Source organism: Anopheles coustani, chromosome 3 (assembly GCF_943734705.1).
Source record: "Anopheles coustani chromosome 3, idAnoCousDA_361_x.2, whole genome shotgun sequence".
Taxonomy (NCBI): domain Eukaryota; kingdom Metazoa; phylum Arthropoda; class Insecta; order Diptera; family Culicidae; genus Anopheles; species Anopheles coustani.
Genome location: NC_071288.1, coordinates 33,341,255 through 33,369,169, shown reverse-complemented (window position 1 = coordinate 33,369,169; position 27,915 = coordinate 33,341,255). Strand labels below are relative to the sequence as shown.

The 27,915-nt window shown below is 45.2% G+C and overlaps 2 protein-coding genes across 3 annotated transcripts in view; both read right to left on the bottom strand.

Moving 5' to 3' along the window:
- The window catches only part of LOC131271489 (vesicle transport protein GOT1B), a 433,296-nt gene that overhangs the window by 362,610 nt on the left and 42,771 nt on the right, over nt 1-27,915 (bottom strand). The window lies entirely within an intron of this gene.
- LOC131259609 (leucine-rich repeat and calponin homology domain-containing protein 2-like) lies at nt 12,165-12,587 on the bottom strand. Its single transcript, XM_058261151.1, has one exon. The coding sequence runs from the start codon at nt 12,585-12,587 to the stop codon at nt 12,165-12,167; it is 423 nt and encodes a 140-aa protein (XP_058117134.1).

Here is a 27,915-nt window from a genome sequence, read left to right as displayed (position 1 = left end):
CTTTTTTCTTGTTTTGCTTGGTTCCGTTGGTGTTCCGCTCGCGGCAGCCAAATTTGGCCTTGCCCCGTGGCCCGTTTTGCCATTTTTGGCGCCAAAACTTTTGCACCACCACCGGGTTTTGAAGGAGGATTTTTTTACTGTTTCTCGGTTTGTGTGGAGGTTTTATATTTTGTGTTTTTGTTGTCAACTTAGGCTCCTATCTGCTTTTCTAACAGTCCTGACCGCGTCCTTGAGAGAGAAGTTCGGCTTGGTTTGAGTTAAATTTGACCCGTAAAATGATTTCAGAAATCCTTCGTAGAATTGTCAATGTCTTTAAGGTGCACGAATTCAATTTTTGAGCGTTCTCAAGGTGGTACATAGAATATATTATGTTATTCAATAAATATTGTTAGGAGTTACCCATCCCATGTTACAAAACAATCACTTTGCCAGACAACCTGTTTCATGTTTTCCTTAATGAAATTTGTTACGATAAAGGCAAGTGTAGGAATGGAGATTAGACACATGTCGAAGTATGCAAACAATTACGAAGACCAAGGGTAACATACGAATAGATAATTGTGTAGATAACGTCCTCAGATTCGTCAAATCTTGTTTTCCGACTCCATCACGACACCGAATGTGTTTAATTGTCGACGCTTCGTGTGGTAATGTGTTTGCTCAACACCGGCAGCATATCACTTGCCTCTACGGCGCGTACTCCAACACCAGCGAAACAACACGACTTGCGTGTGTCACGTTATCGCCCGCCGGGAGCGGGAGTTTGCTCATGAAATTATGCTCCTCCACCGCTGCCATGTTTGGATTCTTACCCTCTTGCCTTCCCCTCAACTAACACTGGCACCACGACGTATACGGACGCTTACGTAATGGAAATTTAAATGAGAAAATCAAGTACCTTTGCTGACCTTTGCTGGAGATAGAATCGAAGCAATTGTCACCACTTACGCATGGTTCATGTCGCTTGCTGGTACCTTTGGGTCACTTCCGCTCGCTTCTGGCGGGGCAATGGCTAGACAAGGGCGAGGGAAATAATAGATAAGACGACCCACCGAAGGCGACGACGACGACGACGACAGGCGAGGACACTCGAAGTTACGCGTGCGCGTATATAGCATGGGGTTGGTTTCGGCTTTCTAACCTTGTCAAGTGCTGGCGGTAGCACTTACAGACCGACTTACATGCTCCAAGACACATTGAACCGGTGTCAATGACATTGCGCTTGCGTCCACGTGTCGCATCGCGGAAAGGGCTTCCCATATTACCACGGAGTGAACAACCCTTTCGGGCGTTGGAAGACAGATACTCCGCTGGAAATGGAGAAAAAAATATGCAGCTAATGGATTTTCTTTCGAATCCCAAAACATTGCCCCCGAAATAGAAATTTACGTAACGACACTTCGTTTTTAAATCATCAGATTCGATAGCATATTTTATTTCTTGTAAGGAAAAGGTGATGGTAATGTTTTCAATTATTTTCTGCATCCTCCGTCCACTGCTTACAATCATTAGAGTTTAGCTTACAGTAGGAATTTAACCAATTTATAGAAGCATATACGAAAATGCTATGCTTCACCGTTCGCCTTTGTGCATCAAAAGCTTCTGTTTCGCAAGTGTTTCGCATTTGACCGAAAAGGAAAATGAAATGTAAAGAAAATTCGACAAAAAGAGGCCTACTGCGCTACGGTCCCGCAACGCCTACTATTACGCTGTGAGCCACGACCCAGCGCATCAACTTACGAGCTAGCAGAAATAACATTTTGGTAGAAAGATAAATAATTAACTAATCCATCGAGCTTCACAGAAATGGTCCTACACGGAGCGTGATTTACCGGTTTCAACGGGTTGTCTGTTAGACATTCCATGCCGAAGACCGTTTTCTTCCTTCCAACGGAGGCCAATCTTTTCTGCAAAGCCTCCACACGGATACAACTGGAAAAATGTGTAGTTAAACTATAGAAAAAAGCGAACGTAAAATGGATATCCTACAAAAATTATTATGAATCTTAACCAGCGCTGGCGCTGCTATTGCGGATTGCGGATGTAATTAGCATGTATGAATTTACCCTTTCTAATCGCCCGCCTTCCACTATGGCATTTGATAACTCAATTTAACTAATCTCAACGCTGTGACACACAGGGAAAATAAACAAACAAATAAAATAAAAACTAAACACCTGTCCTCGGCTCGCTACCCTTGCTCGATCACAATCATATGGTACACGGCCCACGCACTGGTGACGATTTTCGCGATCTTGGTGTGGGGGGGAGGAAGTGGGTGACCTGATCCTCTTGCGAAGACTAAGTTAAGTTTTTCAGCAGACAGTTTTTCCTTTACTTCGTGTCGATGACATGTTCTCAAACAAGTGATGTTTTTTTCCCCCATCGAAAGCTAATCGCCTCATTATCTATCCTTGTCCTAAGGAACATTATAAGTTTGCTGAAGCTAGCTGGAAGAAATGGTTCGCATTTGAATGGGAAGGCTAAAACTGTGTACGCAAGCGCCGTGCCGATCGAGAGTGAACCGAAGCAATCCTATACAGCTACGCACTTTAAGCTAGTTTTTATTTTTTTTTATTTTCGTAACAAGGAGAGGAGAGGAAGCTATCATAAAAAAAATATTATTAAATTGAGATCGCAACTTTGATAAATTTTTCCTTCACTTCACTGCAATTTTTTTGTACAATCTGGCCTCGGTGTGTGGAACGCCTCGGCTGGCTCCAAAAAACCTCAGATCGTGCAGATTACAGCGATACAACAAACAAAAAAATAATAATAATAATATTAGTCAATAAAGTGTTAAACAAGCTACGAGTTCAAAATAAACATATAATTTAACGATAGCCGGATCCCGTGCCCCGCCCAGCCTCCTGCCCGCGCCGGGTAATGGGCATTGCGTCGGCCATTTCCCTTCCCCCGCAGTGGAAAGCTTGGCTTCCCGTCGGGAAGCGGCGGCAGGCGGGCGGGCACGGACCGAACAGCTAAGCACACTAACTATGCAATCACTTATCATTTAAAGGTATTGAGAACGGCTTTTCACTGCCGCATGGTTAGCCTAAGTCGATTCCGAGCTGAATATAGCTATGCGTGAAAAATAAACTTGCAGTGACAGAGGAAGAGAGAGAGGGAGAGAGAGATAAAAAAATGGTGGAAAATTTAACAAACAATGTTTAAGCAAAATAAAAGGCTATTCACTATACAACTAACACCGATACGCCCACCATCGTCGTCCTGGCTTTTGCTGTGCTTTTTACCGATCGCCGGTGCGTTACAAACGTGAAGGGAAGAATATTGTTTGCTGGGTTTCGCTGCGAAACTATACATATATTGTTAATTGCAAAAATAAAACATAAATTATGCTGCCATTTTGCGCTAACGCGGCTAAAAGCCGTCAGCCGTCGGGGGGGTTTTGTTTTACTGCTGTTTTATGTTTGATTTAATTTTGCCGGACTGTAGTTTTGGTGATGGTTCGTTCGCAAGCATTTGTGGTTGCACAGCTCCCCTCTCATTTTCCCCATTTGGACCGAGAATACAAAACAATATTACTCGCTTAGAAAATATCACATGAGATCTAGTTAGGGGGGTCGTTAATAGTTTTTTTTTGTGGTTTTTCTTTTGTTTTGTGCACTCCTTGCTCTGGTTTTCTGGATGTAATTTACTCATCCACTGCTTCCACGCATCCACTATTTTGTTTCCCCCACTTGCATCTTTCTCACAATTCCGCCGGTTTTTGTGTTTTGTTTCCTTTTCATCTTCCATCTGCTATTGGTGCTCTATTTTTTTTAAACTTTCAACTTATTTAAATAACATTCGTTTTCCTTCCAATCATGGCCCGCGGGTCCATGCGTCGCTTCGAACGCTCTCCATGTTGAACTGCGGGCAAACATCCTCACGAAACCTTCTCGGGAAAAAGGTGTATGAAAATGCGTAACATTTACTTCCCTCGTACCGAGACGTTGGTCCATCGGGCGGCTCCTTTCAATCGATGTTGTTTTGCAGCGACGTCAAGTGATGTTACGTTGTTTCCGCCTGACTTGATCGCTTTATTTGACCGCTGGTAAGAGGACCTGTGAAGAAGATATGAACATATACAAATTAGAACACATTTTGCCAAACAAACAAACATAAGGAGATACATGTAAAAGGTTAAAACAAATGTCGAGTCTAAAAGAATGTCTATCCGCGTCGATCGAACGATCGACATTCAACCCAACCGTTTCGCGAATTCGCGCGTAAAAAGTGCGCAATTTTTCGCGCCATTTTCAACGCCTCACAAAACAAAACACAAAACGGAAGCCACCCGACGGCGTCTTCGTTCTGGCATGTTTAGCGAAATACCTGTTGCTTGTGAATATCGAACGAAAATGAAATCCTTTTTATATCTCCCTCTCTCTCTTTCTCGACATTCCTTTATGTCGTGTTTGTACCTCTTTCTCCGTCTACCTCTCGTGACGTCTAGCGGATATGAATAACCACCTAACATGGTGAAGGTGTCTGTTATCATAAATGGAGGCGAATGAAAGAAAAAAAAAACCTGCATAAATAAAACGACAGTAGAAAACCTCTGCGTAGCTTGAACACCGTTGTCGGCTGCGCGCGCGTTTTTCGAGCCGGCATCGCACACGGTAGTGTGTGCGGTACATACGAACCCACAAACACTGGCACTGGCCTGAGTCAATCGGCAGACCGTTCCGCGGTTCTGTATGCACGGAACTTTATCTCTCGCAGGAGTTGGACGAGGCCTTTTTTTACGATGCACACGATGTGTGTATATTAAATGTCCTCGTGCGCCTGTAAACGCATGTGTGTGCGTGTGTGTGTTCTGGTGGGGAGAGAAGGCGTGCCATTCGTCCAAGGGGAGGCCTTCCACACGGACCCCCCCCCCTTCCCCCCCCCTTCCACCAGTGGGAGGCCGATCGATGTTTCCTCGCGGCCGGCGAAGGGGCGTGTTGTGTTTCGCGAAGGCGCGAGTTTGGCGATTTCTTCAAGTTTTCTTCGCGCGCACTGGCACCTCTTCCACGGAGCCGAGATACGTGCTCGTTAGACGGCGGGAAGCAACATCTTGTAAACAAAAACGGCCCAGATGCAATTCGAAAGAATGTGTTCCCTTCGCGCTGCGATTGCTTTCAACCTCGGTCCCCGTATAAAGTACGCGTTTCATCGACTAATCCTCTTCTAGGTGGGATTTTTATTGCTCCCAAGGTGTAAAAGGTGAGCGATGTTGATTATCTGGACGGATTTCGGGTCGGTGAACCACCGTTTTGGTTAACGGTTGCATTTAACGTATCTTCCTTTCCGTCTTTTTTTCTTCACGCTCGAAAGACCAAACGTTCGTTCCACTCGGCACTCCGAGGATGGAAATTTTCCACAAAGCAGATTGTACCTGTTCCGATGCCCGGTCGCGCAAATCTTGATTACCGGAAGAAGTCATACCAAAAAACAACCATTAAAACGGTACTAAAATCGGGCGTGAAACAATGAATGGAATGACTCCCTCCATGGAAGTCGAACTAATTTAAATATCACAATATGCTCGGTTGATTTATTCGGTACCTCCAATTTCCGTAACAAGATAACGGGCGCGCTTGAGCGCCACGGGACGAGGAATGTGCCGCATGTCAACAAGCGTCACTTAAGTAAGATACGGTGGAGAAATAAAATCAAGCAAACCGAGTAAGCGAAAATCGACAATTTGCAAGTATAAACTCCGGTCGGACTCGGGGCGTAAATTTGGGGATCCGTGTTCTTTTTTCTTTACTTCCTTCTCTTGCGTCACGCTATTTAACCTTCCGCTTCGCAAACTCGCTCGCCCCGGAAGTCCTCCGCCTTAATTGTATGCGTGCATTATGCAGTTTCCAAATCGCTCCGAACGATGCGTTCCGCGCGACGAAACGGCGCGCCATGCAAGAAGTCGCACACCTTCGCGTGGTTGGGATCATTAATTTCGCCTTCATCGCGATGCCACCTTTTTGCCATCCTCTGTCAATCTTGCGCGAATAATGTGTGTGCGCATGTGTGTTCAGGTAAGTCATACAATAACTCACCGTCGAAAGCGATCGTTTCCTCATATACTTTGGCGGCATCTTTCGGATAGAAAGCCGTGTCCTATTCACATTTACGCCCTGCTGAGTAGACTTCGACCTCCCGTTCGCCAACTTTCAAACATTAAATTCCAAAAGCGGGGTAAAACTCAGTTCCACCGCCCGTTCCACATAATGCTTCTTTTTGAGCAGTGCCGCGTGAAAAGTGCTGCATGAATGGGAGCTGCGTTTGCGTTTGCCAAAATGAATAATTAATGTTCCCGACGAAAAGGGCAACAAAAACCGGAGTACGGTAGCAGCTAATTGCCCCGGAGCTGGTGCACTGTTTCACTGTTTTGCTTTTAATTTCCACCCTTTTTGCCCTTTTTCTTCCTCTTCGTTAGCAACATTTGTGGTGATTATTTTATTGCTAGATTTACGGTAAGTGAAATTTTAGTAAATGTAGCCGGCACAGCCAAAGAGGTGGCTTTATGCTCACCTAACCGTGGACTGTGGGTGACTACAAATTGCTCCATTCATTAGTTTGCTCGCGTGAGGGACATAAATTTCGCATAAAAATCTATGCTTCGTTAAAAGTGTGAGGTTTATGCGCGCGGAGCATGGAATGTTTAAAATTAATTGAGCGTGTGCTTTAGAAAAAGGAAACCGCTTCATCACAAACTGGAAGGTGATGAAACGACTGGAAAGTCACTACAATATCAGCTTGTGTCTTTCGTAGCAAAGGAAAATATTTTCTAGCATTGTGTCAACACCATATTGTTGATCAAGTTACATTTCTTAGAATAGTTTCAAACTACCCTCCTGATAGATAACTTTTGCACACTCTCTTTAGATTATCTTTAAATAAGCAGAACAATTGTCTCGCATGAGTCACATTTTAAAGCACAGGCGTTGTGTGTTTCGCGACCCGTTGTGATGAAGGTTTCGACGTTAAAAAGTTAAACATCATTCCAGCCCAAGATAGGCCACGGTAGGACCCGGATCGGAGAATATATTTACAGTTAGCAAATAAGTCAATACGGATGGTTTTTTATTTTTCTTTCTTTCACCCGTCGAGCGATTGTTAAGAAAACCTGCCCCCCTAACGTGACGAACGCCACCCCTTCTTTGTTCGGACCTGTTCGTCACGGGGCTTGGAAAACCATGCGGCCGCCGTGTGCCAAGTATGGCGCCGATAATTGATCAAAATTCGAACAGGCGGCGATCGGACGCCGGGAAACGCGGTCTTAAATTAATTTACCCACTTCACACTTGCCCGGAACCTTTCGGTCGACCTGGGGGTGGTATGAACGAAAGAGGGGAGGAGGGGGGGGAGGAGTTAAGTGCAACGCCGAAGTGCATCTCGTATGCCAGAGGCACGGGTTTTTTTCCCCCGTTGCCTGCTTTGCGTCGGTAAAAATAGAAGACGGCCGGCCAACATCCGACGACTTCATGACTTCATTCCGTTCGCATTCTGTCCACATTGCGCCGGCCTGACGGGGCAGCGGGTTGGTTTGTGCGGTGTGCGGATGGAATGCACGATCGGTTCCGTGCCTTCGAACGCTCAGCCACGCAAGGATGAGTTTTTGTGTCCTGCCCCGAGTGGCGCGATGTGGCGTTTCCCCTTGTTTCCCTCCACTTTACTCTGCCTCTCGAGTCAAGTGCTTTTCCGTCCCCACGATCGAGGCGCTGCATTTACACCCGCTTCGCTTCCAAACTGCACTTTAACATTGCTTTTTAATTTATTTTTATTTATTTTATAGCTCCACCGCTTAAAGTGTTTGGGGGCTCTCGAGGGGTTCGCTCGCGTATTTAATTCAACCGTTCGTTCGGAAGCCATTACGATCGTCATCATCAACTTGCCATCCGCCGGCAGCAGCGCAGAGTGCAGCGAAATAAAACCACCAGTGTGCAGCTTCAGTAAGGCACAGTGTTGCGAATTCGCTTCACTGTTGAAGCTGCAATCGTTCGGCCATTAAATGCCATTTTCAACCCCTATCGAGACACAGCAAAAGTGATTCCGTTTTATGTCTTTGACGAACGTTGTTTGGAGGTTTCGCGCATTATTTTTTTTTTCGTTGGTTTGACTTCTTTTTTCACTCGACGGAATTGACCGGGGAGGTAGCGAGAAGGTCACGGGTTTGCCGAACGCGGTTTTGCAATTAGCCTTTCAAACGATACTGCACTCGCCCCCCAGTAGGGGTTGCAGTTTTTTTATTGTGCCGGTTGTTTTTTTTTTGAGGCCCTGTATTTAAGGCGTTTTCTGACCGTGAAGCAAACAAAAGGAATCATTTATTGCAAAAAAAAAGGGGAAGAGGATGCGTTTGGGTTGGTTTGGGTTAAATTGATGGCTGCCAAATGTCAACTGGATATCAAAATACTCGTTTTTAAATTAACTTGAAACGGTTGAAACATTGAATTCAATTGAAGATTTGTTTGCAACATTTGTCAATTTGGATTAAAGCAGAAGATGACGTTAAACTGTGTAGATAAAGATAAAAAAAAACAATACAGAAGCAACGAAATGAATTATTGAAATGAAAAACTTGGCATATGTTTTATGATCTCTTGCTATTTCCTCTATTGAAAGAAATCGGATATAAACAACTCAACCATGAATAAAATAATATATTAGAGCAAAATAAAGTACAATGCATTTTTTAAATCACATTTTAACTGCTTCAAAATGAGTTCACGTTCAGTTTTTGCTGCAAAGGTGTGCACTGATTGCCATCAAAGTGGCTCATTATCTTCTCCATTTGCATCCCGCCCGGGGGGAAAAAAGGGGGATTTGGAAAAGCTGAAAACTGCGCTTGCTCGCACGTTAACCCATTAGCAGACGACCAAATCGGCGACCCGCCGGCCACTGGTGGTAAAATTAAACGATTTTGCTTGCATTTTAATGTGCACCGCACCAACCGCCAATGAAGGCCAACCGAACCGAACGCTGACCTTCACCTTGGCCGACACCGGGAGCGAGGGCGAGGAAAAGAACGAGGTTGTAAAAAAGAAAAAGGTGCCACCATTGGCAAATACGAGCGGGAGGGTAAAGATAAAAAAAAGGGAAAACGCGAGGCGGGAAACGCCAACCCACCTTCAACGCCAACGACGACAAGAGTGTCAAACAGAGGGAAATAATTGTTTTCGATTTTTGTTTACATCCTCCACTTCCTCCGCGTCCCGGCGAAGATCGAGTGTTGGGGGTTTGCGCGGGTGAAGAAATACGAGCGCAAGGAAGTATTACGAGCCGGCTGCACATTTGCGTCAATATTTGCGTTCGTTTCTTTCCACGCTAGAAAACGCCACCAGAGTGGTGTTCTTCGGTGACGCTGTTTTTGTCGTGAAAAGGAGGCAGTTTTTCCCGCCACAAAACTGTACCGGGTTTTGTTTTCTGATTGATCGTGTAGCGCGCAAAAGATGCTTCCCTGCGTCGAAGAGATGAAGAAGATAAGAGCGATAGTGCAATGTACGCGACCATCCATCGTCTAGACTTGCGCCCAGGCAGACATATTGTCTACCATAAACACACCCACAAACATGGGCACTCCAAATTGTTCGGTTTCTAAATAGCATCGATTCAAATTTCATTTGTTGTTGTACGAAGAAAGTTGTTAAATGGAATGGATTGTGCGAAGAAAAGTTAAGAGAACTTCAAAGTTACGTTAGGTGTTTTCGATGGATTTAGCTCATGTAAACGCTCCGAGATCTTAATTATTTTTACTGAATTCTTGAGCTGTTATATTTGCACGTTCCTGCTTCTAATAATTTCTGTAACATAACCTGGCAGGAAAAACCTAATATGCAACGTACAAGTAAGAATTATTACGTGCTGATAAACAGAGAGGTTTTGATTTTCATGGCATAGTTATCTGTTATTTTATAACTATGAAATAGCTAAACTAACACAATTCGCATTATCCCTTCAGGGAATTTATTTAATGAGCAAGTAATGATTTTATTAAAAAAGAAAATTCCGTGAGATGTTCCACTTTGTCAAAATGGATTCAATTGAATCCCGTCAACTATGACATGGCGAATGGGTTATATTTCTCACCACAAAACCGGCAGTAAGGAAAGGTGAAAAAAGGTTATTAGCTTCGAAACATAACCCAATGCATGGTAGAGAGACACTGGAGTTGTGGTATTGCTTGAATAAAATAAGCAAATCTGTACCAAACTTCCTTCAAACGATCGGTCGATCTTCTTGGGTGTGATGAAAGATCGCCGTACTCTAACTTGCCGCCTAGCGAAACTGACGCAGACTCTCGCATAAATCTGCATTCACTCGACCTGTGCGCGAAAAACATCGCGTTGTGAGTTCGCGGACACAACGAGGCGAGCGCGAGCGGGGATGATGACCAGCGGAAATGTCGGAGGATGTCGAAAAGCGCGCGCGGTCTCAGATGAATTTTGGCACAAGAAAAGGCGCGTGCTCGCGAAGAAATACACACACACACACTATCCCTCTCCCTGTTTCGCTCTCTTTCTCCTGTTCTGTTTCGTTTTGCTCTTCCCGGCAGGTAGCGGCGGAAATAGCGGGATATCATGCATGTGCATGTCTCGCTGGCGGGAAACTTGTCGTTGTGGGAAATGCGTGCACCTTTCGCGCCGAAAAACCATCCCTTAACGCTAGGGATAGGGAGAGGGAGAAGGAGAGAGAGAGGGTGTACAGGTACGACGACGATCGCCGCCACTACCATGAGCACCACCACCACCACCACCATCACCACCACCGATCTGATCTCGAACATGATCCGCAAGAAGTGCGGGAAGATTTTGGCGCGAATCCTTGCACCGTTCGAGTATTTGGGCGCGATTTTTGTGCCCTTTTTTTTCTTTCTCCACCCGAAGGGTGTCTCTTGCACACACCCGCGTCGGCGTGCAACCTGCAGCCACGCACACACGACGCTACAGGCGGACCGGTATGCGAAAAAGGAACACCTAACGGGGGAAGTAAAAAAGGGCATGACGTGTTTGGCAAAACCATATGACGATAGAAGCATGCGGAGAAATGGCGGTGGTGGTGGTGGTGGTGGTGGTGGTGCAGAAGTAGGCGTGCCACTGGGTCAAGCGAAGGCCGCATGCGGCAAGACATTCTTCCCGGGTTTCTCCAAATCTTGCGCTAAACGGCGAGCGCGCCTTTTTCTACTGCGCTTTTCTTTGCGCGCGCAACGGGAACGTTTGAACACGTACCACGCCATCAATTGGTGGTTAGCCCGGGATCGATCTTAATGGTCCTTTTGCTTGCCATCGTTCGTGCCTCGCCATGCAGATGGAAAAACGGATCAATTCGCATTGAGACGTGAAGGATTGGGTTGGAATTTCCACTCTTCTCAAGCACGAACTTTTCGGCACTTTGTTGGAAAATATCGATCAAAGAAAGTTTATTATTTACAGTCCCGTTGCTCTTCATCCTCTTTTCCCATTTTCGATGGGAATGTTCAACGGGGAAAACTCGATGAAATGGGATTTGAGCGCCTTTTTCTTTTCCTCTTCGCTGGCGCACACGCGCTGCTTCATCAGGTGTACGTACGTACGTGTAACTAACAGATACACACATATACGCAAAAACATACAAGCGCACCTGGCAGATCCTGGGTTTGCGCGCGCGCGCATACGCGAGGGCGGTTTCAACCAAAACTCGGTGACACATATTTTGGCGCGAAAAATTCCCCAAACCCGCCGAATCAATCCGGTCCGATTTTTTCCCGGTTCGATTTTCCTACGTGGTTTAGTTAGGTTTTTTCTTTTTACATTTGTTCGGGATAAGGTTCACGTGCAGATGGGGAATAAAATGGAACGCCTCTGCTTACCTTTATGAAACATGTCGGACGGTGGTTTTCTGGTTTCCTTTCCGAGTGCTTGTTGCGTTTGCAACCTGCCAACATTTTCTCGTTTCCTTGCGAGCCGGACCAAGCGGAAAGAACGGAATGACGGTTTTACACAATTTTAACCAACTTTGCTCGTTTGTTTACCAACTCATGGTGTTTCTGGGGGTTTTTTGTTTTCGTTTTCTTAGTTTGTTTTTTACTTTTGTTTTACACAGCCCACAGTGTTTGGCGGTATTGCACTCTTTTGGTGGCGCGTCTTTTCTGCTCTCCGTGCGGTGTGATGGTGGATGGGAGGAACCTCCTAGCTTAGGGGTTAGAGGTTGCGATGGTGCAGCCCGGCGGACGCAATCGAGGGCGGGCTGGACGGGACGAATTTGCTGGTGTGCGTGTCGAACCCGTACCGCGCGATGCTCCGCTGCCGCTCGTCCTGGATGTTCTGGTCGTATATCCGCCTCGTCTCGGTCGGGTCGGGCCTGCCGAGCAGGCAGCGCCTGGTGGAGGACCGCGTCATGCCGGTCATGGTGGATGGGGCGTTCGGGCTGATCCGACCGCTCGTCTGGAGGTTGCCACCAACGACGCCGCCGCCGCCGCCACCGCCGCCCACACCGCCTACGCCGCCACCGACTCTGCCACCCGCTCCGGAACCGTTGTAGTCGAAGGAGGAGGGCACGCGGGTGGATGAGGCTGCGGCCGGCGGGGGCAACATGTTCGGGTGTTTCACACTTCCGACGGTCATCGTTTGTGCACGGAAACGGACAATGCACACACACACAAGCACCTAGAAAAATACTTGATCTTCGATGCAATCACAGCGTTTTCTTCTAATGCGCGCCAGGCGACGGTGGGGGTATTTTTCTCGTCTAATTAACCAACACTTTCACACAGCCGAGTCGAGATCAAGAACGGGCCGTCGGTGGAAAAGCGGATGGAAGGCACACATACACGCCTCAATCACAGCACTCGGTGCAACACGAGACTTCTAATCATGCGTCGTCTAAGGCACTTTAAGGCACAATTTTTTCTCAGCCTCTCTCTCTCTCTCACTCTCTCTCTCGCTATTATGTTTTCCGAAAATTTTCACCCCAACATCCAGCTACTATCACACAGATTATTTCTTCGGTGGGAGAGATTTTCTTCGCTCGAAAAAACCCCCTGGAATAGTGTCACACGGGAGAGAATTTTTCACAACCAGCTCGGCTCGACGTGCGCGGGGAGATCACTGGCAGCGCTTCACGGGGCCTCACGGGGCGGGGGCAGTGGTTTCGATCAGCGGATTGGCACCAATTCACCTACGTACATGCACAAAAACACTCAACTGCGGTTCAATTAAGACGATCTTTGGTTGAAGAAGAACGCCACAAGAAACTGCCGAACTTCCTTCACAATTCGGACCGACAGTTTGCGGACCGTGTCTTATCTAGTTTCACACAACAACTATTTGCTCGCCCACCTGTGTCTTATCATGCGCTTGCTTCCTTTTTTCTTCAACTCTGCCCTTCTGCCCTTTAAATGCTGTGGCTCACGACGCGCGAACGCGAACTGCTATGGCGAACCCCGACACGGTTACGTGCGCTTCTGTCGACTGTCTCGCTGCGAATGAGCTCACGGAGCGATCCGAGCGATGGTTTTATGTAGCGACAGAATTCAAAGTTCCCTAGCGTGAACTTTTACTTTTTTATGTTATTTGTTGCAAAAATGTCAGAGAAATACACGAGAAAATAACTTTACTTCGGAATTCAATCATCAAAATTATATAACTTTTATACAAAATTATCAAATTCTATTATTTTCTGTGTTTCTATCCATCCCGTTGGGTTGTGGAAAAGTGATCCGGACCTGCGAACGAACCTAGTGCGATCCGGATTGGTACATCATTAGGCGGGGTTTTGTTCGCGCCAAGGTCAACGAATCGGTTATTCGAGAAAAGCTATTTCCGGTGAGCTTTGAGGAATAGCATAAGAAAGCTTTTAATGTTTCTCTAAAGAGGTCGCTGTGCGAATGAATTCAAAATGGCGTGTACGTTACAGTGACGCACAAAGATGGTCGTACAACGATTACTGTCGATTAGGTTTTATAATCTTTGCCACGTTTTATCGTTTTTGAACTTGCTCTCGAATGCTCTCGAGAAATGCTCTCGAACTTTCTTGATTTTGTATTTTATTTCTCTTATAAATATTGTTTTTATAGAGCATATATAATTGAAAACGTTTGTTTTTACTGATTGAAAATGTTTCGTTATGCATGAAAATGTTTCGTAATCATGTTTTAAACTTACATAATACAAAATATAATATTCAATACCAGCTTTTGAGTTGTAATTGAAATTGTGTTGAAGAGTAGAGCACCAACCGCTAATGGCAAGTCCCATTAGAACATCGTGCTAATCCACCTTAAATTAAGATATAACTATAAGCAATACGGCCAGGCCGTTCCTTCTGAAAAATAAATAAATAAATAAATTAAAATTGTGTTGTACTTAACCAAGGGAAGCCCATTTTATTTTGTATATTACACATATATTCATGATATTTGAAGAAAATAATAAACATGAAATATTAATATTCCGTAAGCATATGGTGATTGACATTTAATTTAATTTAAAACATCCTTAAATGCAACTAAGCGTATACCCAAGCTCAGTTCAAGATCGATTGAGCCCTTGCACCCCTTGACCTCGTTAGGCGAGAAACTTATTCGGCACTGATAATGCAAACCAGAAAAGAAAGAAAAGAAGCAAACTCCCAAACGGGGCGTCCGAGACTGGCTGACGGCAGCCCGAAAGCGTGCAGGTCAACAGTCAAAGTCCGACCGTTGACATCAACGACCTTGAAGGGGGCGAATGTCCTCCCTCTTCCGCGAGCGAGAGCGCTGGTTGCCTTCCGAGATCAATGGGTTTGGATTCCGGCGCACCGGGGAGTTGTGCCACGAACCGACCGGAGGTAGATTAATGAAAATCACGTTTCTAACCTCATTTACATCTCGAGCGTGAAGAAAATCAACCTACCAGAGTTCCGCGCGGTCCGTCCGTGCTGGAAATGGAGTTGTTTTCCCATCTCCGTCTCACCTCGGCCTCAGTCGGCGCTTTCCAAAGGATATGATGAATTTCCCCAACCGTGTGAAATCTGGATTCATCGTGAACCCAGGCACCGTGGAAGTGTGTCCCACATGGGGTCGCTTACCTCGTAGGGCTGTAGTAGGAACCCTATCCCGTGGAACTGCTGCAAGAGCCCGTCGAATCATCTGTCCAGCTGGAGTATGTTTTTTATGTTATCCTCCCTTCCGACACGAGGATGGTTACGTGTGCGCAAGTGCGCTCGGTGTGGATTCGGTAAATTTGGAGAACCTAGCGGTAGAAGAGTCCGGTGGAGTGTACAGTGGATTGGAGATGGAAGGTTTTTCAATCCGGACGGAAACATGACGGAACGGGAAATCAGGATACTGATGACACGTGCTAAATGGCGATCGAGGCTCGCACCCGAAAACAACATCGCTTCGGATTCATGAATCAGTTTCTGTTGGGTTCATTTTAGACTGTCGTGTGAGAATTCATTACAAATTCGACAGGTTTTAAGTGGAGTTTGTATGAAGATATAAAAGTATTTGATAAAAAGACATTGCTTGTGTAGCCGGATTTGTAACAAGGATTGGAAAGGTTTTTAATTTTTAATCTTTAATATGTATTTAGTTCATGGACTAATTTGTGTCATGTTTATTTAGTTCCAAAAACAAAAACATTGGATATGCCCTAAAAATCATATATTTACATTAGGTCCTTGCGAGGTTTAGTGTATACAAATAATATAAATTTGAAATAAAAATGCTTAAAATGATAATGTTTATCTCCATTTACTTGGAACGTAAGCTTCAGGCGAACAAAGTCGTATGTTCATCGGTAAAATGAACCACTCCAAATGGGGTGCCTTCGGACCGAATCCGAATCCTTGCCGGACGGATGCCGGGTGGAAAAGCTGGTTCCGCTCGGGCTTCGGGTGCTCCAGTTGTAGTGTGGCGAGCGTACCGAGCGGAGGTCGGTCGTCTTCGAGCAGAAACGCTGCTCATCGATTCGCATCCGGGGTTTCCGTAGCCTGGAGCAGCCGTAGTAGTAAGCACCAGCAGACAGCTGGGATTTTGTGGCGAGTGAGTGTTCGGTGTTCGGCCTGTTGTGTATTTGCTGGCTCGCACCGGCTGTGACACCAGTGGCACACTTTTCTGCCTCCCGGACTGGCTGCCCGAAATGATGCGCACGCTTTTAACAGGGAAACCCGCAGTCCCGCATGCGAGAGAGAGGGAGCAAGTCGAAGGAAGTGTTTAAAGTGCGAACGGAAGGATCGAATGATACAAATAGACAGATAGAGATAGACGAGAGAGAGAGAGGGGGCGAAATTTTCACGATTTGAAGGGAACTAGAGTTCGGAGGTGGACAGTGTGTGTTTCCCGAGTCCCTGTTCCAGGTTGCTGCTGTTGCTGGCAGCAGTAGGTCAACCGCAGCTCGGACCAGATTGTAGCGAAGGGGTGAGCGAGGGGAAAATTAAGGGGGTCGGTTTTCCGACGGTGGAAATGCGTGTGTCGCGAGTCGCTAGTACGAGTGATAGTAGCAATAGTACTGCAACGTCCAATCGCGTCGGTGAGAAAGTGTTCCCCGTTCAAACATGCGTGCCCCTTTGTTTATGCAATCGACACTGCACTGCAAACGGGTGTGAACCATGTGGACGCTCGTGAAAAAAATTTATTGCAGCAGTTTTCCGAATTAGTTTTCTTTGCATGCTCTCGAGTGGTTTTGATTTATTATTTCACGGTGTTTCTTTCCCCTGTTTCAAACAACTTTAATCTTTACCACCTACCACTGCGAGCCTTTTTAGGAAAGGAAACAAACCGCAAGAAACTGTCCCGTAAATCTCGCAACGACGCGGGGGTTCTTTTCCACAGATAAAAGTGAACATTGCGAAAAAAAACATAATCGAGACCAAAAACGCGGCCGAAACATAAACCATGAGGATGTGATTTCATGCTGTGCAATAAAGTCCCGTTGGCCGGGAGTCTCCCGCAAAGTTCCACAAAGTTTAGCGTCCCGCCGCGTGCAAAGGGGAGGCAAAAACAAAACCACCAAACGAACGTGGGTACAGTTTTTGGAAGTGACGGAAGAAAGTCGGCGGTCGGCCATTTGGTCTATGATGATTTCGGACTGTCACGGGATGTAACACGCTGTGCACACAGCTCTGTGCTGCCCCGGTTCGTGTTCGTTTTGTGCCCGATGTAAGTTGCTAGGGTTTGGTTTCATTTGCTGTTCGCCGTTTGTTAAATTTCATCACCCCGAAACGAGCCAGTGCCCTTCCCTTTCTTTCGGTGGTAATTCGACAAAGAAACATTAGTGTAACGGAGCAATAGAAAATGCTCGAAGGGCACCCCAAACACGTCCCTAGCTGATTTGTCTTGTTTAAGGTCGTGTGTCCTATTGTTTGTTTGCTGGATGATACTGTTTTTGGGAAAAGCGGATCCCGAAGAAGAGGAGGCCAGCACGAGAAGGTAATCGGTGGGATCGGAGAGTGTAGCCGAGGTGTGGGGTGTTTTCATTAGACTTTATGGGACCATTTCATCCCGTTTTGGGGAACTTTTCGGAGCAAAAAGCAAAGTTTGATGAGCTGGGGTCGGCGATACGGTGCGGTTCCAGTTTACGCTGCTCCCGGCGGCAAAGCTGATCAATTGTCTGATAACGGAAGCTAGGGGACGATGAACGATTTGGGTGGGGGGAGGTAGAATGGGAAGACTTTGGGAGGTGGGTGACCTTTTTTCCCCTCTCTTTTCGCTCCTTGTTTTCCCGTGTGACCTTTGATTACCGAGATGTTTGATACGGAAACATAATCTCGTTCCGTCCGGACGCTGGCGAACTGAGGGATGGCGTTGTAATTTAGCTGAAGGGACATTTTCGATTTTTATGATTATTTTGCATACTTTGATGCTGGCGCTGAACTTCCGATATTTCATTTTTATTGCATACGGATTTTATGAACCTTGGAGAGATATTATCATTAACAAAAAGCCAGTTGGGAGCTGTTGGCTTGAATTTTTAACTGAATTAAAACGTAACTTTGTGATTGCGCATAAAACTTGAATCCCAATTCTGTGAGTAATTTTGATTAAGAATAGTTTCGTCTACAAAACCCAGCTAGGTAAATGTTCACACTTTCACGCTTCTTCAAAAATTGTTTTCCGTGCATGGAATAGAACATAAACAACAAAGTTTTCGTGTCGTATTTGTAACGCCCTGTCGCTCCAACATGCGAATGGGTTACAATAGGCTAAAAATAGAGCTTGCCTAGCTCGAACAACCGCCGTCTGGAACCCGTCGATCGATTGATTGATTTTAGCAAGACAAACTGCGAAAGAGCCATTTTTCTTTTCTTTCCCTCTTTCGGGTTTGGAGGAAAAAGGCGTGTGAAAGCGTCATTTGTTTGTTACTTGCTTTTACCAACTGGGAAGGATTGTTGATTTCCAACCAATCCTTCAGATCGAGAGTTCAATGGCAGGAGGATGTTTCGAGGAATTTTCTAATTAGTCCATCGAGGGAAGAAGATTGGCCACTTCGGGGAATACAACGCATCTCCCATGCCCATTGTGGGCTGACGTTGGTTTTGACGTGAAGTATCCTTGAGTGTACTTCGCTCACGTGCTTCAACCCCTTGCCGATGTGTGCTGTGGCCATCAATCATCAATGCACCTGCCCACACGACGCGTGCTTTTCGTCCTGCAGCAACCACTCCTGCATTGACGCGGGGTAATTTAGGTCAGCCGCAAGCATTGTTGCCAGTTAATGCACTCGACTAGGCTCGGAGCTGACCAAGGTCCGGATCGTTCTACCTCCGTACGGGCTTGGGTTTCAACGAACGCTCTCGAAACCTGGGGTTGACGAAGGAGTTAGACAAAACACAAACGCAACTCACGTGTGTTTTCTCACCCAACACCGACGTCGCTTCTCCCTACGCCATTGCCATCCCCCGCTCGGATCTTCGAAAGTCTTTCCGCTAGGTGTTTGGAAGTTTATTGAAATTGATGAAGCATAAAAGGATTACGGTCACCAAGCGTTGCTGGTGCACGACGCAAACCTGGTATTCTGGGAAGTGTGGCCCGAGGGAGTGAATGAAAAGCGGGAAAAGGTTGTTTCTACGCAGGGAATACCAGCACGAATACTTCGTGTTTGGTAATACTGAGTTAGTTTTCGGGTCATCCGGTTTGGAGATGTAGAACTCGTGTTCGTCCAACGATAAAGTTCTCCTTACGAACTTCATCATCTTTTGTCGAAAAGCGAATCCCTTTCCTACGGAATTCTATGCGTTCAAGGAACGTTGCCCGAAAACTTCCCTGGAGCAGAATCTCTGACGCAAAAAATAGAGAACAATTTCAAGACCAATATTTCATGCTCTTCAAATTGTGTTTGTGCTAAAGTTACTTTTAAAATTGCCATAGATAGAGAAAAATTGATCTTTTAAATTGTTATTAAATTCCTATCATTAAACTCAGAAGGGCCGAATGGAGGCGCCCAGTACTTTCAAGAAAAGCGTACCGCGTGCATCTTTAACAGAATGGTAATGGGGAAACGTGCTCCAATCGGCAAGTCATGCTATGATATATGCAACAAAACCGACAATTGCCACCACTGATACTTACGTCAATCGATGCAGTGCTTGGTCTTGTATCTACTGCATGTACAGTTTTAATTCGAGCAATTTAATACTAGAACAATCGAAGCACACGTGACGGGAAATTGTAGTCACTGTTGGAAATTTACAAGGCCATAATAGCAATAGAGAAACTTTCAATTTATTTATTTATTTATTTATGTTAAACACAATTGTTTAAACACGTTGATATAAACACTTTCGTTGGACATTGTTTGTTTGTAAACTATTAAATCATCGTTTACTTAACTAGTCATTCCAATCAAATGTTGGTCCTATCCTAAAACATGCGTTGGATAGTTCTTGCTCGGACAAAGATAGGCGTTTTATTGATGACCCTATTTAGGCTTACAAAACTGTACGTCCAACTTTATCTTGCCGTTAGCTATTTTCATGTTCAGCTCTCGACCTGCCGCATTATATTGGATTTGTCCAAACACGGAGCAGAAACACCACGTCTTCAATGACACACATATAAAGTGCACTCGGCAAAGGGTTGAAAAAGCTAAAGAGTCACCCTTATCGATCTGCATAAACTTCATAGGTTTGCGGAGCAAAGGGAAAGCGGTTCCGGTAGGGTTTGTTTCGGAGTTTCAGTTGCGGCTGGAGGCCTAGGTTGGTGGGTGGCACAGCCTATGAAGGTGGATCCATTGGGCTTTTCATAGTTCGTAATGCTTCAGTGAGCAATTCTGCATTAGCCAGGAAGCGGTTGGAAGATGAATGGAGCTGAAGCGCAAAGGGTAGAAAATCAATACTGCAAACACATGACCCTGCCGGCGAAAGCGGGCGTGCAGCGAAACGTTGCAACGTGCATCCGTTGAATGCATCTTCTGCGGTGGGCAGGTGAGGTAGGTAAGGTGGTTTGGTTGAGCAGAGAACGGTACGCCTTCACGTTTGCCTTGAATGGCGTTTTTGTGCGAGCAGTTTTGGAGGCGAAGGCAATTTTTCGGCATTACGTAAACGTGGGACACAAGCATTAGTTCTACAACGACAGCTTTACCGAAACCGTACACTCTAGTACACTCATGTTTTTGGGGATAGGAACATTTTATAAATAGGTGTTTGAAACTTGTTATTCTTTAACTTTTATAAGTACATAAAAATATATTTTTGTATAAGTAGGTTTAAAATCGATAACTGATGGTATGATGCCAACGGGGAACGGCCCGTTCCCCCGGCTTTGTATTTGAGTGTACCCTTGATACGAGTAGAAGAAGCCAACTTTTGCGTACTTATGAAATTCACAGCAAAGTTCATTGAAAATAATCCTCTTCGTCGAATAATTAATCCTTTTGAAGACCGAATTTATGCTAACGCATCGGTCAGGGTGGTTTTCGTTGAAAAAGTGGACCATTTCGATAGCTTTCACTTCATAAATTATTCATTTGCGTATGAAACACTGGGCGCCTCCATTATTTGTGCGTATACCTTCTGGCCTTGCAAGGCCTTGGGGGAACTCCGTCCGAACGCCCGGTGGTTGTCGACAATGAAAGTATGTCAAATTAAACAAAGAGCAAAATATCTCCAAAATGTATTTAATTTGGTTCGAGTGTTTCAAACCATCTTGAATCCATACGAACGATCTGTTCGTGAAGGTTCGGTTTGAAAACATCCTTCACAGCGAGTAAAGGGCTCTTCAAAGGTTGCTTGGATCAACCTTTTCCTTCGCCGTCGATCTCCGGTGCGGCTCGGTGGGGGTTGGGAGAGAAATTTTCAAAAAAGCTATTCTAATTAACGGGGTGCTCTGCTAACACTCCAACGTGAAGCACACGCCAGACGCGATGCTGTGTTGAGCGCCTTCGGGGTCCATAGAGGATGGCTTTTTCGAACAACTCGCGAGGGGAAACACAAAGTACAAACCATTCAATGAACCTGGAGGCTGTAAAATGACCCTTTGGAATCTCGTTCAACTTTAATGCGGCCCAGGCTGGGAGTTAATCGCAACTCGTTTTTCCGCCAGTCGTTTGCTGTTCATGAATAATTGGATGAAACGGTTCACTATCCACTAATTAATGGCGTCGGCACTGATTGGGTTTCGAGCGGAGGTCGAGTGTAGCGCCGAACGGTACGGATTAGACGATTTGCCTGAACGCCTGATTGAAAGTGTAAAGCGTGTACTAGGAAAAAGGGGGAGAGTATTTTATGTTCATTCGAAAAGTTGTTGAACATTAGCATTGCCTGAAAGAAACGGATTTTGTTCACAAAATGGACGAAAATTGGCCGAGCAAGTACAAGCAATCTCTTTTTTTTCCCGAGAATAACATCAAAGATAGCTCCGAGTAAAATAAAACAAAGAGCCTCTTAAGGTTATGGCCATAGTTCGAAGGTTGTGTTCAACCCGAAAACGGACCCAAAAACTTCTCGGAAGGATCCGATCCAGTTAAAGGGTCAATAACTGTATGTGTGTTTTGTGTGTATCTGTCTCTATGCAACTGAATGGTACCGTAGATAAAGTGGAGGAAATCGTTGCCGAAGTATCCTTCCGGTCGTAGGCACTAACCATGCAGAATCGCTGCTAGGAATGGTTTTGAATATGAACTGAGGCTGAGTGTGAGAGAAATAAACAAACCTAACTAGGTCACTGGAAAGTGGCAGGGAAACGGTCAGCAAATGGAATTGAAATTGGTTCGCTCGGCTGCAATCTGTGCAGTAGAGTGCATCGAAAGCAATTTTCCAATCTTGTAGCTACCAGAACCGTACGCGAGAGGAGTAGCAGAGAAGGTTCTTGAAGCGAGCAATAAAATGTAATGTGCAGAGAACGGCAAGGCACTTGGTACGATTAGAAGCCAATTTGTTGTCTTCATGCACGGAAGATTACGTGATGAGGTGTAAAGCGTACAAAATCTTATCTTCACTTCCGTAGCATATAAAACCTTATCCCTTGTTCCTGTGTTATGTTGGCTTTCAAAGATTTTGCACATTCCGATGAACTCAAAGTTATGTAACGGTCATATTATCAACTGCTGCTGTCATACTATTTCGGTCAGTGCCTGAAGTACTTAGAAAACATTGGTGTAAACCATCTTTTGCTACCTGATTTTCGGCGAAAATATTTCCAAGTTAGCGCAATGTATGTTGCGTCACCTCAGCTTGATTTATCGGCATCTCCCCACAGGAACCAACCATTGTTGATTGTTAAGATACTTTTGACGCTTCTCTAAGCTCCCTGTCGTGCCATCCCCCCACGACTGGATGCGTCATGAACATTCCTCTTAAATTGAACCATTGATTACGCCACGGAAGATAACTCCGCCAGACTGGAATGTCAAGTTTTCCTTCAACACAATATTATTTACCCAACAATCCTTGGGGGAAAAAAAGGCGAGAAGCACCAGCACACAGCGGCTCAGGCTTCGGTGCGATCCGAAGTTAGCGCTTGCGGAAAATCCTGTCACCCATAAATTGATTCCTTCGCTGGCTTAAGGCGTCGAGATTGTTTCGAAATACCTTTTCAATAGCGTATTACAAGTCGCCCGCTTCGATCGCTTCCCTGCAGAAGCTTATTTTTCGCCGGGTTTTCTATTCGTTCCAAAATTTGCACTCCCTGGCGTTGCAAAATACCGAAGGACTTTGTGCTGCTGCTGAAGCCCTCTAGACGTGTATCGACGCGAATCACAACCAATCGCACGATCGATAAGCTCGGTAAGCCGGCAGACTGTGTTTCCAGTGGATTGGAAGGGTTTGTCTGGTGGAGAATTTTTATTTCCGGTGGAATTATTTTTGTCGACACATCTCTAACAATTGAAATTATTTTTACTGACAACTGTTAAACACATCGTTTAAATTCTGTTGGGACGCGTTTTACTTCGATTTTCATGTTGTTAACTACATTGTATACACGATACAAAACAATATTTTTTCGGAATTCTAACAACAAAATAGCCTCGCAAGATAGATTATAATTCTTTCTAAGTAAACTTTATCCCGTAGGATGCGTCCTAGAAACCACTCTTTCGCCAAAAAAAAAACGAACGCAATTAGAGTTATATCAAAAGCACCACCAACTGTTTTGTGACACTTCTTTTTACCTCATCTCACTGTCCATCCTACGGGCAGGAGACTGACCAGCGTATCATAACGAGGAAAGAAATATGCTCCGATTTGATAAACACAAGTTTATGTAAATTATGATCGTACGGCGCATTGTTTAACGAGCATCGCTATCCCGCTGGTGCTTTCGCGAAAGAAAAGCGCAAACAAACAAAAAACCAACCAGTACAACCATAAACCGCTTTTCGCGGAAAATTTGCCGGTAGGAAACGCGTTTGTGCTTTTAATTCCATTTGTATGGCATTGTTTTGTATTTTCATCCCTATTTTTTTTTGTGGTTCGCTGGTTAAACAGTTGTGTTTTATGTTGGTTGAAGGAAAATGTTTTTATGCTTGTTTGTCGAATGTGAAGCGTAGGAAGTATTTCTCGTGTCGAAAAATGATTGTTTTATTTGAAAGGCTCTGCGAATTGAAAACATAACACTATTCAATGTCTGCAATGTAACAATTTAAATAATTGTTTTAGAGTAAACAAAAGAGTAGAAAGTTTATGTTTCTTCCTTTACTCTTGATACGATGATAACATTTACATCGCCGTTGATTGAAGCAAAATTTTGCTAAATAAACTATTAGCCTTGAGCAAATCTGTTCTTCCACGGATCAAGAATAATTTAATAAACCATTTGACTCGGGAAAATCTTTTCATCCACGACTGCTAGAAGAAACTGTGTGTGTGTGTATAGCGCGAGGATGATTGCCAGGAGTTTACAGTAATAAACATCTCCAAGCAACGTTTTCCTTGCACCACGGGACGCCTCTCGTAATGTTTTGTAAACTTTTTATCCGTAATCTTTCGCCTTCGTCCTTGTTTCGCCTCGAGCGGAGCGGCGGTTTTCTTTTATTCCTATTTTCAAATTCCACTTTGCTCCAGTGTGTTGTTTGTGTCTAGGTGTGTGTGTGTGCGCGCGAGTGTGTTGTTTGTGCATGGACGAAAACGCGCTCCATGTCAGGAATATGGTCGACGTCGGGAGTCCTCAGCTTGCGCGAGTGAAGGGATGCTTACCGGTCGCGGAGGGAAATAATAAAACATAATCAAAACTGACAAAGTGTGCTGAACGCTGCGCCGGGCGCTGGGTTCGGTTGTACGAACAAGTTGTTCCGTGGCAGCTCGCTGAGCAAACGCCACTCGTATAAGGACGTAAAATCCTGGACACTGTTGACGACTGGCGGTCGGTCGCCAAGGAAAAGGCAGGAACCTTCCAGCGAGACACTTTAGAATAGACCGATCATGTTTACGGGTGCATCCGCCGCAGCAGCACAAAAGAAAACTGATGCACTCGACTGCGGTGGTACCTGAGGGATGGTTGAAAATGGAAATAAAAATGGGTCAAAACCACAAATAGTGGGGAGGAGTTGCGCCATTCACAGACGCCTTCGTTTAAATACCTTCGGCTATCGTTATTTAAACAGGGAGGTCGATCCGAGCGAGTGGATGCTTGAAGCGATGGAGCTGGAAAATCGGTCATTAAATGTGCTGGCGGAACGATCACATCACACCAGCTGGAACCCTAATTGGAGCTTGAGGAGCAATTTTTTATAGACCCTCCAGAGAATTGCTTTCCCGAGGTAAAGTACTTTCCAACATATGACCACATCCAGTGATCCACCTAAAGAGACGTTTTCGGGGTGCTTGAAAGTGAGCGAAAATTGAACACTTACCCGAAGCAATCGGGACGTTTCCGGTAAGATTTATCGTACTGTTTGTTTTCGGTTCATTAAGCTCGAAAGACAACGCGGGGCTCAATTCGGCACAGGAAGGAGCCGGACGCGTGATTGTCAATGTGCTGAAGCAAATAAATTAAACGAAATCTCCTCAGAGCGTACAAGAGAAAAATGTCCAGCTGGATGTGAGTCTATTAAACCACCTCTGAAATATAGTGCGCTGGAGCTGATAAAACTTTTGCCTTCAGGCACATACGGACACACATATGTGTCGATTGCTTCCCTCCACTTGGCAGCGAGACCATGGTACCGAGAGACGTTCATAGCCGACTTCATAGACAGCCGGTTCATTTGGGAATACGTATGTGTGTATGAATGGGCGTTCTTTTTTCCCCTGTACTCCTTAAGGACTTGCTCTACTCCAGTCCCCGTGAGGCCGGGCCAGCTTTGCGAGAAGTGGCAGCGCAAGTGTATTTTGCAAAATGGAAAAACTTCTGCCAGACATATTGCGGTGAAGTGTGCTTTGCCTCGTTCGATCGGGCAAACATGCCCAAATGAGAAATGTGCGTCGGTCGGGGATGATCCTATTCATGTGTCGAATAGAATTAGATGAGTCTGTGGGTAGTCCGATTAGTTGGTCAATTCTCAGTACCCTCAGTTCTTGTGCATGAATACACCGATCGACAACTAATCCTACAACAGCATTGAAGAGCTGATTAGTATTTCGAACCAAAGTAATGGTTTAAACAGCCTCAAATGAAAGCGTTAATCAATTTAAGTGCACTTTTATTTCATCTTTTGTATCTTCAATAATATGTTTCTTTAGCCTTTATACATGTTTGTGTTGAATGTTTTATCTGCGTGTGTTGAAATACAAATCTCTTCGATTTAGTTTCTTTGAAAATTATGAAATACTTGTTTTAAATTGGGCCCAATCACGTAATAAACCACACCTGCCTCGTACACATTTATCCTTCCAAACTTTTCCACAACACCCCACGGGTATCAATCGTTGACGAAAATGGTTTGGATGAAAAGCATTGCATCTTTTATATTCCCAGTGCACCGTTCAGAACTTATTTTTTTCCTCAACCCACTTTTTTACAACCGGTTTGATCCTGAGGACACCAGTACATCTCAAGGAACCTTCGTGACCGTCGGTTGGACTTTAAGACCGAGGGCCAGCAAGGGGCTTTCTAGTGGTTCCTCCAAGGCCTTTCTGGAGAACCTTTCTCGAATTCGCCTCTCGAGCGCGCCCTTCGGTCGCGTGCACTTGTGAGGAAAAGCTCGCGTTCCGGGTCGATGTGATTTCATTCTTGCCCGAGCCGACGCTTTTGCTGGAAAACTGTTCCCATGCTTGGCCGCGCGCGGTAACGCTTTTTGTGCTCCAAGGAACGGAAAGCCAGCGCTGGGAGAGAAAAAGGCAAATCCACTTCAATAGTACAATGGGACGTGTTGTTATGATCCAGCAGGGCCGGGACCGAAGGAAGAAAATCATCGCACGTACGGGGAAAAGTTTTTCCTGGGCACCACCAACGTCCACCGGGATCGTCGCTCAGCGTAAATATGATTATTGACGTGAGGAAGGAGTTGCCGTGCGGAGGGCTACGCGGTGGAGGGGTTGCGATATTATTGTTTCTTCCCTGCAGTTTTTCCACCACGTTTCGTTCGCCCCTTGGACTACATTGTCATGGTGCGGGAGCTCACAAGTAGGGATAAATAATTTCCATCCGCCCTAGATACCAAGATGGAAATGATGGATCATGGGAAAGCGGTATTATGTGTGTGCGTGTGTCATGTCTGTTGTCCGCACGGGAAGGAATTGTATGAAAGCTCTTTTTCATTTACTTCCACAAACAGCGGAGCAGCATCATGGGAAAATATTTTTCCCCGAGACTGGTTAGCGCATATTTTCCCAATAATCGACCTAAATGCCAGATGCAAGATTGTTATTTTATCGTTTTGCGGTTTCTACTGCCCCTTGGGTCTGGAAGATTGCGTGGAAAACTGTGTGCTTGCCGAGTGGGTATTGTTTAGTTCCTCACTGATGCATAATTCCTCACTGAGATCATGGACAATGGTGAAGTACGCTCAAATGATGATGATTTTCATACGCATAGGGCGAGTTTGTTGATAAAAATAAGCGGCTTATGTGATCTTCATCCTTAAATCCCTGCACCATGATCGTTTATTAATTATCTTTTCCACTAAAACTAGATCAATTTTTGCATATCGACATTTGCGAACCGTTCTCCAAGTTCCTCTTGCGCAGCTAAAGCTTGCGTTCCATCTCTCATTCCATGCAAAACGATGCAAAACAATGGCCGCACAACGTTATTAAGGGCTGCAGTAATCTAATTCTCATCCCAAGCCCCGAGGGCGGAAAGAAAAATCTGCTTTCCGAACGGACCTGGTCTGATCGATTTGTTGATTGAATTTCCCTGAATCGAGCTGCTCTCATCGTTGGTCTATGGTTCTCCGGTCAATAAATGAAGGCGAGCGGGTAAGATTATTTCCCTTTTTTTCCCCCGGCGGCCCACGCTTGGCCACAAGTAAAAGGGAAGCTTATGATAATCTCCAGTTGACATTCGTTCGACGATTGGGAGTGGAGTTGGAAGATTGGGGCTTAATTTTTTTAACAACAAGCAATTTTCCTAGTCTTTGTCCGGTGCCCGGTAGC

Excerpts from the sequence above, each read along its gene's own strand:
- LOC131259609 (XM_058261151.1), bottom strand. The coding sequence starts at position 12,587 with ATGACCGTCGGAAGTGTGAAACACCCGAACATGTTGCCCCCGCCGGCC.